Raw genomic sequence first — 18,925 nt, forward strand, 5'->3', positions numbered from 1 at the left:
AAAATCTTAAATAAGTTTTAAACAAGTCTTACTATAATAAGGGTTAAAAGTCTAACACTAAGGGGCTGAAGTATATAAAATTAAATAAATATCGAATATTAAATAGCTTTAAGATATAATTTAAAAATACAAATAGGGAAACATAGTTAATATCAGCAACGTGTCGTTATGTAGATCAAATGTTAAAAACAGTGTTAGCCCTTGGCCTTGTTTAACAGGCCAGCAGCAGATGGGAAGAAACTGTTTTTATGGCGTGAGGTTTTGGTCCTGATGGACCGAAGCCTTCTGCCGGAGGGGAGTAGCTGAAACAGAGAGTGTCCAGGGTGGGAGAAATCGGCCATAATCTTCCTCGCTCGCCTCATAGACCTTGTCGTGTGCAGGTCCTCGAGGGTCGGTAGATTGCAGGCAATTACCTTCTCAGCAGTGTGGATGATACGCTGCAGTCTGCTCTTGTCCTTGGCAGTGGCAGCAGCGTACCAGACGGTTATGGAGGAGGTGAGGATGGATTCAATGATCGCTGTATAGAATTGCACCATCATTGTCTTTGGCAGGTTGAATTTCTTCAGCTGCCGTAGAAAGTACATCCTCTGTTGAGCTTTCTTGGTGAGGGAGCTGATGTTCAATTCCCACTTGAGGTCCCGGGAGAGAATAGTGCCCAGGAAGCGGAAGGACTCTACAATTTTTACTGGGGAGTCTAACAGGGTGATGGGGGTGAGTGGTGCTGTATTCTTCCTGAAGTCCACAACCATCTCAACTGTCTTTAGAGCATTTAGCTCTAAGTTGTTCTGGCTACACCAGGTCACCAGATTGTCAGCTTCCCACCTATAGTCAGACTCATCCCCACCAGAGATCAGCCCAATGAGGGTGGTGTCATCCGCAAACTTCAATAGTTTGACGGACAGATGATTGGAGGTGCAGCTGTTGGTATACAGGGAGAAGAGCAGAGGGGAAAGGACGCAGCCCTGAGGAGTTCCGGTGCTGATGGACCTGGAGCCAGAAACTTGTGTTCCCAGCTTAACGCACTGCTTCCTGTCAGACAGGAAGTCTGTGATCCATTTACAGGTGGTGTATGGCACGTTCAGCTGGAAGAGCTTGTCCTGAAGCAGGGCAGGGATGATGGTGTTGAAGGCAGAGCTGAAGTCCACAAACAGGATCCTGGCGTAGGATGCTGGGGCGTCCAGATGCTGTAGGGTGAAGTGGAGGGCCATGTTAACTGCATCCTCCACAGACCTGTTGGCTCTGTAGGCAAACTGAAGGGGGTCCAGGAGAGGGTCTGTGATGGCTTTGAGGTGTGCCAGGACCAGGCGCTCAAAAGACTTCATTACCACAGATGTAAGGGCGACCGGTCTGTAATCATTTAGTCCTGTTGGCCTTAGCTTTTTGGGCACAGGGATGATGGTGGAGGACTTGAGACAGGCTGGTACATGGCATGTCTCCAGGGAGGTGTTAAAGATGTTGGTGAACACCGGAGACAGCTGGTCAGCGCAGTGCCTGAGGGTGGCTGGAGAGACAGAGTCCGGCCCGGAAGCAGTGCTTGTGTCGATACAGAAAACCAATTTTTATTTTTGTCTTTTTACCAATATAATCAATGTGATCTTCAAAATTCAGTTTTGAATCCAGGATGACCCCAAGATACTTATAGATCTTGACTTGCTCTATTTTATAATTATTTAAGGAATGTAATTGGGGAAACATAACTTCCTGCTTTAGTCCTGGTGAGAAGCATAGCACCTTGATTTTGTAGGTATTCAGGACTAGTTTAAGAGCAACTAGCGGATGTTGTAGTTTGTTGAAATCACCCTGTAGCTTAGCAATCACGTCATCCAGAGAGCGGCCAGCAGTAATCAGTATTGTGTCATCTGCAAAAAGATTTACCCTGGAATGATCCAGGTCAGTGCCCAAGTCATTGACATAAAGAGAGAACAAAAGGGGGCCGAGGATGGAACCCTGTGGAACCCCTTTTGTTATCTTCACACTGTTTGACCTCCAACCATCTGTGAATACAGTTTAGGTGCGAGAAAAGAGGTAATTTTGTAACCATTTTACTGTGTTTTCGGAAAAACCGAGGCAACTTAATTTACTAAGCAGGGTGTTGTGGTCTACTGTATCAAAACCTTTGGACAGGTCTAGAAAAAGACAGGTACAGTACTGCTTCTTATCAAGGCTAGTGTAAATGTGATTCAGAGAGTCTAATGCAGCAGATGTGGTGCTGTATTTTTTCCCGAACCCAGATTGTTTTAGATGTAGTAGATTGTTGGTGGACAGGAAACTGCTAATTTGGTAGGTCAATAATTTTTCAAAAAATTTCATCAACGGGGACAAAATTGAGATAGGTCAGTAGTTATTTGGATCATCTTTAGGGCCCCCTTTGTGAAGTGGACGGACATAGGAATGTTTCCATTCTAGAGGAACTGATGCTTCTTTGATGGACAGGTTGAAAATATGGGCTATAGGTTTGTATATTAGGTGACCAACAGTTAGTAGAGCAAAGACGGGAATACTATCTGCTCCAGTAGAGAAAGACCCTTTGAGGAAAGACAGTTGTTTCAGAACATTACTTTTGTGGATTGTCTGGAAACTAAATTCGTTTAATGTTTGGACAGGGGTGTAGGAATTTGCATGAGCAGAGGTGACTCCCAATACATTATAAAAAAGATTACCAGCTTCAGAAAAATGAAGGTTAAAATTGTCAACTATTTTTTTGGGATCTGAAAAATATTCCCCATTTCGGTTAAGCTCAATGGGCAGATTGTCTGTTTTGGATGCCTTTTCGATATATTTGTTTTCCAGAAAATCCTGGCATTTCCATGTGATTCCAGGAGAGTGGAGGAAAAGTAGGCATTTTTTGCATGCCGTATTTTTTGACGCATCTATACCTTAAAATCCTGTATTCTAGCCAGTCATTGACCAAATTACTTTTCTGAGCACATGCCCAAGCCTTGTCCCTAGTTTTCATTAGCTTTGTAATCAAGGATCAAACCATGGTGGGCGGTTGCATTTAGTTTTAAATCTAACCAACGGAGCATGTTTGTTAAGAATTTGGAGAAACGTGTACCTGAAGGTCTCCCAAGCCGTAATCTAGTTGGGGATATCACAGACCTTGTCAATATCCGAGTGAAGCACATCATTAGCAAATGCCTGAGTGCTGAAGTGTTTCATAGAGTACTTCTCAACCAATTTAGGGGGGGCATTGGGTCTGGCTGATGATCTCACTCCAAAAATGAAGGAGTGATCTTTAAGGTTATTACCCAGAACACCAGTCAGTGTGAAATTGTGAGGGGCATTTGTCAATAGGACGTCAAGCAGAGTTGATTGTCCCGAATGTTTTAGGTTGGGTCTTGTGGGGACATTTATTAATTGAAACAGATTAAATTCATCTGCAAAATTTGTGGCCACGGCCGGCGGGTTTAGCCAATTCCAATGTAGATCACCCACTAAAACTATTTCACCTTTAGGGAGGCCCCCAAAAAGCTCTCTCAGTGCAGACACAGCTTCAACATCCTTCCCACTAGGCGGTCGATAGCAGCACACTACCAATATCTGTTGATTATTTGGGAGAGTTATTTTGAGAGCGAAACCTTCAAAGCAACATTTTTTAAACAAGGAGTGAGCTAGTGAACAAGCTCCTCAGCCGCCACCATTTCAGTCTCCGACCGCCAGCGCTTCCTCTGCGTCTTCGCCATCAACAACTCCAAGTCCTTCGAGGACATCCACCAGTACAGGTGGGTCGGTGTGTGTGTGTGTCGGACTTAACGCATCCACAAGTACAGGTGGATGTGTGTCGGACTTAGTGCATCCACAAGTACAGGTGGGTCGGTGTGTGAGTGTGTCGGACTTAGTGCATCCACCAGTACAGGTGGGTGTGTGTGTGTTGGACTTAGTGCATCCACAAGTACAGGTGTGTGTGTGTGTGTCGGACTTAGTGCATCCACAAGTACAGGTGTGTGTGTGTCGGACTTAGTGCATTCACAAGTACAGGTGTGTGTGTGTCGGACTTAGTGCATCCACCAGTACAGGTGGGTCGGTGTGTGTGTGTGTCGGACTAAGTGCATCCACAAGTACAGGTGTGTGTGTGTGTCGGACTTAGTGCATCCACAAGTACAGGTGTGTGTGTGTGTGTCGGACTTAGTGCATCCACCAGTACAGGGGGGTCGGTGTGTGTGTGTGTCGGACTTAGTGCATCCACAAGTACAGGTGTGTGTGTGTGTGTCGGACTTAGTGCATCCACAAGTACAGGTGTGTGTGTGTGTCGGACTTAGTGCATCCACAAGTACAGGTGTGTGTGTGTGTGTCGGACTTAGTGCATCCACCAGTACAGGGGGGTCGGTGTGTGTGTGTCGGACTTAGTGCATCCACAAGTACAGGTGTGTGTGTGTGTGTGTCGGACTTAGTGCATCCACAAGTACAGGTGTGTGTGTGTGTCGGATTTAGTGCATCCACCAGTACAGATGGGTTGGTGTGTGTGTGTCGGACTTAGTGCATCCACAAGTACAGGTGTGTGTGTGTCGGACTTAGTGCATCCACAAGTACAGGTGGGTGTGTGTGTGTCGGATTTAGTGCATCCACCAGTACAGATGGGTCGGTGTGTGTGTGTGTCGGACTTAGTGCATCCACAAGTACAGGTGTGTGTTTGTGTGTCGGTGGTGGGTGGCTTACTGCAGCTACCATATCATGTGTCTTCTGCTGGAAGAAATAAAGCCTCCAGTTAAATTTGTGACTTGTTACACTGGTCTACAGCCAAAATGCTTTCGAGAAATAAACATGTAGCCCAACTTTACTAATTCTGTGTCACTGAGCTGTCCACTTGACACTGATGTTCTGCTGTGTCTGTTCCACCTGAAGAAGGAGAGTTGTGTTGCCTCCGAAACGTCGTGATTTAATTGTTTTCTTTTGTTTTATTTTATTTTACCTCCGTGACTCCACCGTACAAATTGATTCTCATTGTTTCGTGAGGAGTCGACTCCTTTTAAATCGCATTAAGAATCGACTCCTATTGACTTGCACGGGGAATCGTATTGTAGAGTTGTATTAGAAATCGATTGCTCATTGAATTGCATGAGGAATCGACTTAGCGTCTGAATCAATTCCTTGTCGACTTGTGTTTGGAACCGGTTCGTCGTGTGGAGTTGGATCCGGGTCTCGGGGGTTCAGCATCGCCTGGTGAGTTTGCACTCAACACTCACCACTAGTACACTCACCACTAGTACACTCACCACTAGTACACTCACCACTCACCACTAGTACACTCACCACTAGTACACTCACCACTAGTACACGCACCACTAGTACACTCACCACTCACCACTAGTACACTCACCACTAGTACACTCACCACTAGTACACTCACCATTCACCACTACTCACCACTAGTACACTCACCACTAGTACACTCACCACTAGTACACTCACCACTCACCACTAGTACACTTACCACTACTCACCACTAGTGCACTCACCACTACTCACCACTCACCACTACTCACCACTAGTACACTCACCACTAGTACACTCACCACTACTCACCACTCACCACTAGTACACTCACCACTAGTACACTCACCACTACTCACCACTAGTCCACTCATCACTCACCACTAGTACACTCACCACTAGTACACTCAACACTCACCACTACTCACCACTCACCACTACTCACCACTCACCACTAGTACACTCACCACTAGTATACTCACCACTAGTACACTCACCACTACTCACCACTACTCTCCACTCACCACTAGTACACTCACCACTAGTACACTCACCACTACTCACCACTCACCACTAGTACACTCACCACTCACCACTAGTACACTCACCACTAGTACACTCACCACTACTCACCACTAGTACACTCACCACTAGTACACTCACCACTACTCACCACTAGTACACTCACCACTCACCACTAGTACACTCACCACTCACCACTAGTACACTCACCACTAGTACACTCACCACTCCCCCACTCCCCCTCCCTCCCCCCCAGGACGAGGGACTTTGTCACCACCATGGCCAACACGGCCTTCCTGTCTCACGTTCCGCACCCTGCCCCTGCTGTTGCTGCCCCTGCTGTCCCTGCTGCCCCTGCTGCTGCTGCCCCTGCTGTTGCTGCCCCTGCTGTCCCTGCTGCTGTCCCTGCTGCCCCTGCTGTCCCTGCTGCTGCCCTTGCTGCTGTCCCTGCTGCTGCTGCCCCTGCTGCTGTTGCTGCCCCTGCTGTCGTCCCTGCTGCTGTCCCTACTGCCCCTGCTGTCCCTGCTGCTGCTGCCCCTGCTGTCCCTGCTGCCCCTGCTGCTGCTGCTGTCCCTGCTGCTGCTGCCCCTGCTGCTGTTGCTGCCCCTGCTGTCCCTGCTGCTGTCCCTGCTGCTGCCCCTGCTGCCCCTGCTGCTGCTGCCCCTGCTGTCCCTGCTGTTGCTGTCCCTGCTGCTGCTGCTGTCCCTGCTGTTGCTGTCCCTGCTGCTGCTGCCCCTGCTGTCCCTGCTGCTGTCCCTGCTGCTGCTGTCCCTGCTGTCCCTGCTGCTGCCCCTGCTGCTGCTGCCCCTGCTGTCCCTGCTGCCCCTGCCGCCGCTGCCCCTGCTGCTACTGCTCGTACTGCTGCTGCTGCTGTCCCTGCTGCTGTCCCTGCTGTCCCCGCTGCCCCTGCTGCTGCTGCCGCACTGCCGCTTGGCTCCCTGCTGTGCCGCTGGTGGCTCGGCTTCCTGGGCGCTCTCAGACGCTGCTGCTGCTGCTGCTGCACCACCACCAACACCACCGCCGCTGGCTGTGGTGTTGGTGGCGGTGGTGGCGGTGGTGTTGGTGGTGTTGGTGGGGGTGGTGTTGGTGGTGTCGGTGGTGGTGTTGTCGGTGGTGGTGTTGGTGGCGGTGGTGGTGTTGGTGGTGGTGGGGGTAGTGGTGTTGGTGGTGGTGGTGTTGGTGGTGGTGGTGTTGGTGGTGGTGGGGGTGGTGGTGTTGGTGGTGGTGGTGTTGGTGGTGGTGGGGGTGGTGTTGGTGGTGGTGGCGGTAGTGGTGGTGTTGGTGGTTGCGGTGGTGGCGGTGGTGGGGGTGGTGTTGGTGGTGGTGGCGGTAGTGGTGGTGTTGGTGGTTGCGGTGGTGGCGGTGGTGGTGGTGGTGGTGGCGTTGGTGGGGGTGGTGGCCGTGGTGTTGGTGGTGGTGGGGGTAGTGGTGTTGGTGGTGGTGTTGGTGGTGGTGGGGGTGGTGGTGTTGGTGGTGGTGGTGTTGGTGGTTGCGGTGGTGGCGGTGGTGGTGGTGGTGGCGTTGGTGGGGGTGGTGGCCGTGGTGTTGGTGGTGGTGGGGGTGGTGTTGGTGGTGGTGGTGGTGGCGGTGGTGGTGGTGGCGGTGGTGGTGGTGGCGGTGGTGGTGGTGGCGGTGGTGGCGGTGGTGGTTGCGAGCAACCCGAGAAGTGGGCGGTGGCGGTGGTGAGGGCGGCTGGGACGCTGCGCTCACTCCTCACGCTGCTCACTGACCGTGAAGACGACGACCAGGTGAGACCATGGGTGGGGCGCACAAGGATATGTGTCGGTGTGTGTGTAGGTCGACTCAGCCTCAAATGAGTACCTGGAGCGATGTGTAAACATCGCCGCTAGGGAGACAAAGGCGGCCGGGCATGGTGCTGGCCACCCACCCCCTTGTGTGCCGTGCCGGCCTTTAAAGGCGCTCGCTAACAGCACTTGCCCCTACAGTCTGTTAAGGCTATACGGGGGATCTTTGTCTGTGCGCGGCACGGGCTAGAGAAGAGATGGAGTGACGTGGTACAAGAGGATGTGGAGCTGAGTGGACTTGCCGATGACTGGTACCAGCGGTGTCAAGATCGGCCTCTGTGGAGTAGGCTCGTGAAGGACGCTACTGGGCAGTTGGATGCAGTCGCCCTCCAGCAACAACGGAGGGCGGAGGAGCGACACTCACAACAATGAGCGGAGCGCCGGGTTGCTAAAGCACAGCAAGTTGGCACAGTAGGGGGCACGCGTGGTGCATCAGCCAGTCGTCTCGGTCATATCAGTCATTCGATCCGTGGCACCTGGGTCTGCCTCGTGACCTCCTGCCAGCGGGCGTTCGACACTTCACCTGGCCTCAAGGTGCACATGGCCTGGCACAAGCGTCGTGGTGACGTCACCGCCACTTAGTGGTGAATGGCGGTTGTTGTTGTTGTTGCGTCTCTTCCAGAAACAACACAAAGCCACTACGGATGGCCATGTGTAATTTTCGAATGCTCACTGCGGAGGAGAGGCTGCCACTCCTCTGTCGGGAGCTGGACCGGTACCGCCTGGATCTCTGTGGTATTCAGGAGGTCCGGTGGACTGGCTCTGGCTCCTGCCACCATGAGGGGTGGACAGTCCTATACTCGGGGCAGGAGACTGCCAAACAACAGGGAGTGGCTCTTCTTCTGAAGAAAAGAATGAAGGGGACGTGGGAGCGTGGCGGTGAGGCGTGGGAAGCTGTAAGCCCCAGGCTACTTTGGGCTCGCCTTTCCATTAACCGGAGGCGAGGAGTGGTGGTCATGGTTACTTATGCCCCCACTGAAGACGAACATCCGTGGAGGGATGCAGGCAAGGCTGATGAGTCAGGTGCCTTCTATGACCTCCTGTCACAGGTGCTAGCTAATGTGGCCCCTCAGGATAGAGTCATCCTGTTGGGTGACTTTAATGCCCGAGTTGGTCATGATGCTGGTACCTGGTCTGGAGTGATTGGAAGGCATGGGCCAGATCATGTCAATAACAACGGTAGGAGGCTGCTAGATTTTTGTGCAGCCCATGGGCTTGTAATTACCAACACGCTGTTCCGGCATCGGCGCATCCATACAACATCATGGATGCATGCCGGGTCAAAGCAAGAACATCTGCTGAACTACGCAGTGACGGAACAGTGGATGCAGGCCCATGTCCTTGACACCAGCTGATCTACCCTCTGACCATCGACTAGTCATCTGTAAGATGCGTCTGCCATTCTTACACACCGGTGGTGGGTGTACAGTCAGGACACCATTCAAACCTAAGGTAGCCTGGTCTCAGCTAGCTGATGAATGTTGCAAGCAAGAATTTCATCATCGCTTGCGGCTGGGGTTGGCATCGTCCCCCACTCCTCCAGATGTCGAGGGTAAATGGGACAGGTTTAGGACTGTGACTCAGGCAGCTGCAATGGCTGCTTTGGGTACGCGGTCCAGACCTCCCCAGAGACCCTAGCTGACCGAGGAGGTGTTCAAGCTGGCTGAGAAAAAGTGACAGGCCTACTCTCATCGGATACAGCATCCCAAGTCGGAGAATGAGGAGGCTTACCGCAGCCTTCGCTTGGAGGTTCGGAGAGCCGTGAGGCGCTGCAAGGATGGGTGATGGTGGTGGGTTGCTGAGGAGATGGAATCTGCCTCAATGGCCCGCGATCACAAATCCCTATTTAATTCCATCAGAAAAGTAACCTGCATCGCCACACCTATTACCATCATTAGGGGGAAAAAGGGTGATACAATTTCCGATCCCCAGGAACAGGTTTGCAGATTTGCTGAGCATTTCTGTGAATTCCTGGGGGAGGGGAAATCCCTCCACATGGAAAACATCGTGGGACAAAGTGGGGATGACCCTGCTGAGGCTGCTGTGCCTCAAATATTGAAAGAGGAAGTCACCCCCTGTGAGTGGTTGTCTGAGGTGCCATCTGTTGAGGAAGTACTGAAGGCGATCCAGAGTCTGAGACCAGGAAAGGCACCGGGCAGAGATGATCTCCCAAGCAAAATGCTGAAGGAGGGTGGCGTTTGTGCACAGACTGCCCTACATGACATAACAACAGTCTGGACCATTGGACCGGTTCCGCAGGACTGGAAGGATGCCCTGGTGGTCCCCATCTTTAAGAAGGGAGACTGCACAGACTGTAACAACTACAGGGGCATCGCATTCCTCAGTGTGCCGGGAAAGGTCCTGGCAAGGATTATTCAACATCGCCTTGCCAGGCACTCTGAGGAGAGGCTTGCGGAGCCCCAATGCGGTTTCAGGAAGGGGCAGTCCTGCAGAGATAACATTTTCTGTCCGTTTGTTACAGCAGAGGTGTAGGGAATTCCAACAAGACCTACATCTCTGCTTTATTGACCTGATCAAGGCCTATGATACCATCAGTAGGCCTGGGCTCTGGGTTGTTCTTCGTGCTTTCGGAGTCCCTGACCCGCTGCTCACGATCATTAAGGACCTTCATGATGGTGAGCGGGCCCGGGTAAAACTACGTGGCCGGGAGTCGGAGCCATTCCCTGTTCACCTTGGGGTGCGACAGGGATTTCCTCTGGCTCCCACATTATTTAACATCTATTTCGACCACGTAGTTCGTGAAGCCTTCAGTAGCTCTACCGGAGGAATTTCCATCTGGTACAGATACAATGGGAGGCTGATCAATGCCCGGGTGCGGTCAAGGGATGGCTCCCTATTGGTCAACCACGTTATGTATGCCAATGACCTGATAATTGCGGCTCATTTTGTACCATCGGGCACTCCAACCCCACAACTCCCAATCGGTGATGGGGCAGTTGTGGAGAGAGTGGAGAGTTTCCCATACCTGGGCAGTGTGCTCATGGCCGGATCCGGTTTAACAGCAGAGGTCTCACTCCGAATCAGTCGAGTGGCATCTTTTCATTGGTTGCGTAATGCTGTGTGGAAACTACCTGGTCTGTCGCTCCGCACGAAGCTTCGGGTCTTCTCGGCCACAGTCATTCCCTCCCTTCTTTACGCTTGCGAAACGTGGACCCCCCTAATTGGAAATCTTCGCCGGTTAGAAATATTTAGGCTAGCCTGCCTACGATTAATCCTGGGTTTTACCAGGCTGGATTGTGTGAGGAGCTCACAAATCCTCGAAAGATCTGGACAAAGTCCCATCGGTGAGCTCCTCCGGCAGGCAAGGCTGCATCGGCTGGGCCATGTAGCCCGCATGCCCAATCACCGCATGCCCAAACAGCCTTTAATTGGCCGGATCGAGGGGGCTAAATGGGTGCGGCACGGGCTAGAGAAGAGATGAAGTGATGTGGTACAGGAGGATGTGGAGCTGAGTGGACTTCCCGATGACTGGTACCAGCGGTGTAAAAATCGGCCTCTGTGGAGGAGGCTCGTGAAGGACACTACTGGGCAGTTGGAGGCAGTCGCCCTCCAACAACAACGGAGGACGGAGGAGCGACGCTCACAACAACGAGTGGAGCGCCGGGTGACTAAAGTACAGCAGGTTGGCACAGGAGGGGGCACAGGCGGTGCATCAGCCAGTCATCTCAGTCAGTCGACCCGTGGCACCTGGGTCTGTCCCTTGACCTTCTGCCAGCGGGTGTTCGACACTTCACGTGGCCTCAAGGTGCACATAGCCTGGCACAAGCGTCCTGGTGACATCACCGCCACTTGGTGGCGTATGGCGGTTGTTGTTGTTTGTGCATCTCCTCATCTCCCCGTGCCCCCACAGGTGCGTGCGTATGCATGCGAGGTGTTGCAAGTCCTCAGCTCCAACCATGTTGGCGCATTGGCCCTTTGCAACAATGGAGGCATCGCGGCCTTCGCCAGCCTGCTGGGACGCACTCACAACCCTCACACCCTGGAGAAGATCACCGGTAGCAACCCACCCACACTCACCACCCACTCTCGCCACCCGCACTCACCACCCACGCTCACCACCCACTCTCGCCACCCACACTCACCACTCACCACCCACGATCACCACCCACACTCACCACTCACACTCACCACCCACCCACCCTCGCCACCCCTACCCCAGGCACGCTGTGGAACCTGTCGTGCCACGAGCCTCTGAGGGCTGCGCTGGTGGAGCTCTGCCTCCCGGCGCTGGTGGAGCTCGTGCTGGTGCCAGAGAGCGGCTGGAGGAGCAACGTTGGAGACAAACCCTCCTCACCGTCCTCACCCAGCTCGCCCGTCTCACCCTCCTCACTCAGCTCGCCCGCCTCGCCTTCCGCGGCGTTCTGCAACGCCTTGGCGTGCCTGCGGTAAGGCGCGCCGAGACAGACGTGACGGGGACGTCGCGGTGGACGCGACGGGAATGTCGCGGTTGACGTGACGGGGACGTCAGGGTTCACGTCACGGCGGTGACGTTGCAGGGAGTTGAGCTCGGCAGACCCGGACAGGCGACTGAGCATGCGGCAGTGCGAGGGGCTGGTGGACTGCGTGCTGCACTTCATCCGCTCGGCACTCAAAGGGCACAACATCGAGACTCAGGTGACCCCCACACCAAGATGGGTAGTGGTAAAGTAGTGGTTAGCGCTACGAACCCGGCGACCCGGGTTCAATTCCCACTCGTGGCCAACACCGGTGAAGATTATCTGAAATGGTCCTGGGCCTCCCCTAGGTGTACTCAGCCTCAATTGAGTACCTGGTGTGGTGTGTAAACATCGCCACTGGGCAGACAAAGGTGGTCGGGCGTTGTGCTTGCCACCAACCCCCTCGTGTGCCGTTCCGGCCTCTTCATAGGTGCTCGCTAACAGCACTTGCCCCTACAGTCTGTTGAGGCTATATGGAGGGTCTTTGTTTATGTATGTGTATGTATGTACACGTGTGTGGATGTATGTGTGTGTATGTATGTCCGTGTGTGTGTATTGTCCGGCAAAAACAACCCCCTACCTCCTCGAGGTGCCGGACGGCAATGTTGTGGTGGGCAGTGCCGTGGGGGGAGGGCCAATTTAGATTGGCCTTTCCCTTCATGGCATTTGTTACCACCACAGCGGCCAAAAGGGGGCTTTGGACCGGTGCGAGGGACTGGTAACCCCTCCACTTTCAATTAACTACCACTAAAATACGAGGTAATGCATTTATTAAGTTTGTGCCGGAGGCACCAGGGGTACGGGCGTCTATGACGTCGCCTGGCCAAACCCCATTTGGCGGAGCGAGGAGATTGAATCTTTATCCTCGGGGCTTCTCCAGGAACAACAAAAAGCCTCTACGGATGGCCACGTGGAATGTTCGAACGCTCACTGCGGAGGAGAGGCTTCCATTCTTTTGTTGGGAGCTGGACCGGTACCGCCTGCATCTCTATGGTATTCAGGAGGTCCAGGGGACCGGCTCTGGCTCCTGCCACCATGAGGGGTGGACAGTCCTTTACTCGGGGCAGGAGACTGCCAAACAACAGGGAGTGGCTCTTCTTCTGAACAAAAGAATGAAGGGGGCGTGGGAGTGTGGCGGTCAGGTGTGGGATGCTGTAATCCCCAGGCTACTTTGGGCTCGCCTTCTCATCAACCAGAGGCAAGGAGTGGTGGTCGTGGTTATGTATGCCCCCACTGAAGACGAACATCTGGAAGGATGCAGGCAAGGCCGATGAGTCAGATGGCTTCTATGACCTCCTGTCAAAGATACTGGCTAAAGTGGCCCCTCGGGATAGAGTCATCTTGTTGGGTGACTTCAATGCCCGAGTTGGTCATGATGCTAGCACCTGGTCTGGAGTGATTGGAGGGCATGGGCCAGATCAGCTCAATAACAACGGTAAGAGGCTGATAGATTTTTGTGCAGCTCATGGGCTTGTAATTACCAACACGCTGTTCCGGCATCGGCACATCCACACAACATCATGGATGCATGCCAGGTCCAAGTGTAACGAGTTCAACTGAGTCGCAGACCTTGTCTTGGGACCAACACTTTATTCAGAAACTCAACGTAGCATAACACAACCTACACTTGGGTGTTGAATGCTCATCTAGCCACGCTACGGCAGAACTAGACACGGTTCGCTATCCCGGCCCAGACCACAAGCTGGGTCCCGGACCACGTGGCTAGAGGCTTCTTCAACCCGACGTGGATCTTCATCACCAGTAACACGAAGAACCCCGAGCCCCTCCCGGGGCCCCCGTTATATCGGCCTGGGCTGGGGTTGGCTCCGCCCCTCGCCCCGCCCACCTTCCAGATCTCTCCGGCTCTTTCCCGAAGGCTCCCCGAGAGCTCTGCTATACCACGTGACCGCCCAGCGGCCCCCGTTCACTGGAGGCCCCCCTCCAATATCACCCGGTTACGTGTCGGCAGGCCAACCAGCGTATCATGCCCCAACGTAACCCTGGCTGGCTGACACTCCCTCTCGCTCCCTCACCGGGAGCCCGCACCGCACACCGCACATGGTGCCTCCACGCTGCACAGCGCTCACCCAAGCCCCGTGAGGGCTGGTACTTTGCCCAGTAAGCGGACTACACATAATGCCAAGACATTATCCGCTGCGGTTTCGTAAGCCCGGCACCACACAGTGACAATCACAGTCACTACACAAGCAAGACCATCTGCTGGACTACATTGTGATGGAACAGTGGATGCGGGCCCATGTCCTTGACACCAGGAGCTGATCTGCCCACTGACCATCGACTTGGCATCTTTAAGATGCGCCTGGCATTCTTCCACTCCGGTGGTGGGTGTACACCCAGGACCCCATTCAAACCCATAGTGGCATGGTCTCAGCTAGCTGATTAAAATTTCAAGCGAGAATTTAATCATCGCTTGCAGCTGGGGTTGGCATCATCCCAAACCTCCTCATGTCGAGGGGAAATGGGCGAGGTTTAGGACTGTGGCTTATGCAGCTGCAATGGCTTCTTTGGGTACACGGTCCAGACCTCCTCAGAGACCCTGGCTGACAAAGGAGGTGTTCAGGCTGGCTGAGAAAAAGCGACAGGCCCACTCTCATCATCTACAACATCCCATGTCAGAGAATGAGGAGGCTTACCGCAGCCTTCACTCGGAGGTTCGTAGAGCCGTGAGGCGCCTTAAGGATGGTTGGTGGTTGCAGGTTGCTGAGGAGATGAAGTCTGCCCCAATGGCCTGTGATCACAAATTCCTATTTAACTCCATCAAAAAAGTAACCTGCAGCGCCACACCTATTACCATCATTAGGAGAAAGAACGGTGATCCAATCTCCGACCCCCAAGAACAGGTTTGCAGATTTGCTGAGCATTTTTGGGAGGTCCTGGGGGAGGGGAAATCCCCCAACCTGGAAAACATCGTGGCACAAAGTGAGGATGACCCTGCTGAGGCTGCTGTGCCTCATAGAAGAGGAAGTCACCCCCTGTGAGTGGCTGGCTGAGGTGCCATCTGTTGAAGAAGTACTGAAGGCGATCCGGAGTCTGAGACCAGGAAAGGCACTGGGTAGAGATGATCTCCCAAGCAAAATGCTGAGGGAGGGTGGCGTTTGTGCACAGACTGCCCTATATGACATCATAACAGCAGTCTGGACCACTGGACGGGTTCCGCAGGATTGGAAGGATGCCCTGGTGGTCCCCCTCTTTAAGAAGGGGGAACGCACAGACTGTAACAACTACAGGGGCATCTCATGCCTCAGTGTGCCGGGAAAGGTCCTGGCAAGGATTATTCAACATCGCCTTGCCAGGCACGCTGAGGCGAGGCTTGCAGAGCCCCATTGCGGTTTCAGGAAAGGGCGGTCCTGCAAAGATGCCATATTTTCTATCGGTCTGCTACAGCAGAAGTGTAGGAAATTCCACATCTCCGCTTTTTTGACCTGCTCAAGGCCTATGATACCATCAGTAGGCCTCGGCTCTGGGTTGTTCTTAGTGCTTTCGGAGTCCCTAACCCTCTGCTCATGATCATTAAGGACCTTCATGATGGTGAGCGGGCCCGGGTAGAACTTTGTGGCCGGGGTGCGACAGTGATGTCCTCTGGCTCCCACATTATTTAACATCTATTTTGACCACGTAGTTCGTGAAGCCTTCAATAGCTGTACCGGGGGAATCTCCATTTGGTACAGATATAAGGGAGGCTGATCGATGCCCAGGTGCAGTCAAGGGATGGCTCCCTATTGCTCAACCACGTTATGTATGCCGATGATTTGGTAATTGCTGCTCATTCAGAGGAGGAATTGGATATGCTGGCTGCTGAGACTGGAGCGTGCCACTAAGAGATGGGGCCTTACCATCACCCCCACCAAAACTAAGCACCTGCCTGGGTATTTTGTACCATCGGACACTCCACCCCCACAACTCCCAATCGGTGATGGGGCAGTTGTGGAGAGAGTGGAGAGATTCCCATATTTATTTTTTACCTACGTGACTTTACCGAATAGAACCAAAAGTATGAGTTTGCCATACCTGGGCAGTGTGCTTATGACCGGCTCCAGTTTAACAGCAGAGGTCTCACTCCGAATCAGTCGAGCAGCAATATCTTTTCATCGGTTGCGTGACGCTGTGTGGAAGCTACCTGGTCTATCGCTCCGCACTAAGCTTCAGGTCTTCTCGGCCACGGTCATTCCCTCCCTTCTCTACGCTTGCGAAACGTGGACCCCCCTAATGGAACATCTTCACCGGTTAGAAACAGTTAGGCTGGCCTGCCTACGATCCATCCTGGGTTTAACCAGACTAGATTGTGTGAGGAGCTCACAAATCCTTGAAAGATCTGGGCAAGGTCCCATCGGTGAGCTCCTCCGGCGGGCAAGGCTGCGATGGCTGGGTCATGTAGCCCGCATGCCCAGCCACCGCATGCCGAAACAGCTTTTGCTCGGCCGGATCGAGGGGACTAAACGGGCGCGGCACGGGCTAGAGAAGAGATGGAGTGATGTGGTACAGAAGGACGTGGAGCTGAGTGGACTTGTCGATGACTGGTACCAGCGGTGTCAAGGTCGGTATCTGTGGAGGAGGCTCGTGAAGGACGCTACTGGGCAGTTGGAGGTAGTCGCCCTCCAACAACAACGGAGGGCGGAGGAGCGACGCCAGTCATCTCAGTCAGTCGACCCGTGGCACCTGGGTCTGCCCCGTGACCTCCTGCCAGCGATAGTGTAGCGGTTAGCGCGCTGCGCTATGAACCTGGCGACCCGAGTTCGATTCCCGCTCACGGCCAACACCAGTGACGATTATCTGAACCGGTCCCGGGGCTCCCCTAGGTCGACTCAGCCTCAAATGAGTACCTTGTGTGGTGTGTAAACATTGCCACTAGGGAGACAAATGCTGTCGGGCGTGGTGCTGGCCACCCACCCCCTCGTGTACCGTTCCGGCCTTCATAGGTGCTGCTCGCTGACAGCACTTGCCCCTACAGTCTGTTAAGGCTATATGGGGGATCTTTGTATGTGTGTGTATGTATGTGTGTATGTATGTGTGTATGTGTATGTATGTTCGTGTGTATGTGTGTGTGTATTTGTGTGTATGTGTGTGTGTATGTATGTTTGTATGTGTTTGTATGTATGTGTGTATGTGTATGTATGTTCGTGTGTGTTGTGTATGTATTTGTGTGTATGTGTGTGTGTATGTATGCGTGCGGGGAGCAGCGGTGTAGTGGTTAGCGCTATGCCACAAACCCGCTCACATCCAACCCCGGTGGCGAAAATCTGAACCGGTCCCTGGGCTTCCCCTAGGTCGACTCGGCCTCAAATGAGTACCCGGTGCGGTGCGTAGTAAACATCGCCACCGGGGAGACAAAGGCGGCCGGGCGCGGTGCCGGCCACCCACCCCCTCTTGCGCAACTAACGACACTCGCCCCTACTGTCCGTCACGGGCTACACGGGGGATCTTTGTCTTCGTCTGCCACGGGCTGTCTGTGTGCGCAGGCGGTCGAGGATGCAGTCTGCCTCCTCCAGCAGCTGAGCGTGCACATCCTGTACCACATCCCAGACGTGAAGGGCTCAAGGGTGGGGGGGGGCTGGGGAGAAGCTGCCAGCCACAGCTTCACCATGAAGAGAGGTGACCCCCCTCCACTCCCTCCCCCCTCACTCCCTCCCCCCTCACTCCCCCCCCCCCTTACTCCCTCCCCTCACTCCTCCCCCTCACTCCCTCCCCCCCTCACTCCCTCCCCCTCACTCCCATCCCCCCTCACTCCCTCCCCCTCACTCCCCCCCTTTACTCCCTCCCCCTCACTCCCTCCCCCCTCACTCCCTCCCCCTCACTCCCTCCCCCTCACCTCCCTCCCCCTCTCCCCCCCCCCTTACTCCCTCCCCCCTCACTCCCCCTCTCACTCACTCCCTCCCCCTCACTCCCTCCCCCCCTCACTCCCTCCCCCTCACTCCCTCCACCCTCACTCCCTCCCCCCTCCACTCCCCCCCCTTACTCCCTCCCCCCTCACTCCCTCCCCCTCACTCCCTCCCCCCCTCACTCCTCCCCCTCACTCCCTCCCCCTCACTCCCTCCCCTCACTCCCTCCCCCCTCACTCCCTCCCCCCTCACTCCCTCCCCCCTCACTCCCTCCCCCCCTCACTCCCTCCCCCTCACTCCCTCCCCCCTCACTCCCTCCCCCCTCACTCCCTCCCCCCTCACTCCCTCCCCCCTCACTCCCTTCCCCCTCACTCCCTCCCCCTCACTCCCTCCCCCCCTCCACTCCCTCCCCCCTCACTCCCTCCCCCCTCACTCCCCCCCCCTTACTCCCCCCCCCCCTCACTCCCTCCCCCCTCACTCCCTCCCCCCTCACTCCCCTCCCCCCTCACTCCCTCCCCCCTCACTCCCTCCCCCCTCACTCCCTCCCCCCTCACTGCCTCCCCCTCACTCCCTCCCCCCTCACTCCCTCCCCCCTCACTCCCTCCCCCCTCACTCTCCCCCCTCACTCCCTCCCCCCTCACTCCCTCCCCCCTCACTCCCTCCCCCTCACTCCCTCCCCCCCTCACTCCCTCCCCCCTCACTCCCTCCCCCCTTACTCCCCCCCCTCACTCCCTCCCCCTCACTCCCTCCCCCCCTCACTCCCTCCCCCTCACTTCCCTCCCCCCTCACTCCCTCCCCCCCCTCACTCCCTCCCCCTCACTCCCTCCCCCCTCACTCCCTCCCCCCTCACTCCCTCCCCCCTCACTCCCTCCCCCCTCACTCCCTCCCCCTCACTCCCCCCCCCCTCACTCCCTCCCCCCTCACTCCCTCCCCCCTTACTCCCCCCCCTCACTCCCTCCCCTCACTCCCTCCCCCCTCACTCCATCCCCCTCACTCCCTCCCCCTCACTCCCTCCCCCTCACTCCCTCCCCTCACTCCCTCCCCCCTCACTCCCCCCCCCCCTTACTCCCTCCCCCTCACTCCCCCCACCCTC

The 18,925-nt window shown here is 54.8% G+C and overlaps 1 protein-coding gene across 1 annotated transcript; it reads left to right on the top strand.

Moving 5' to 3' along the window:
- Positions 1-4,671: 4,671 nt before the first annotated feature.
- LOC142921862 (uncharacterized) lies at positions 4,672-17,605 on the top strand (the record flags this gene model as incomplete). Its single annotated transcript, XM_076063197.1, has 7 exons — positions 4,672-4,704; positions 5,073-5,160; positions 5,990-6,885; positions 11,410-11,554; positions 11,719-11,944; positions 12,056-12,173; positions 17,473-17,605. Coding segments are annotated over exons 1-7 (1,639 nt in total), but the record flags the coding sequence as incomplete, so codon positions are not given.
- Positions 17,606-18,925: the final 1,320 nt, after the last annotated feature.

The sequence above is a fragment of the Petromyzon marinus genome, unplaced genomic scaffold (assembly GCF_048934315.1).
Source record: "Petromyzon marinus isolate PM22_M1 ecotype Great Lakes invasive population unplaced genomic scaffold, UKy_Petmar_22M1.pri1.0 PM_G_Scaffold_9, whole genome shotgun sequence".
NCBI lineage: Eukaryota > Metazoa > Chordata > Hyperoartia > Petromyzontiformes > Petromyzontidae > Petromyzon > Petromyzon marinus.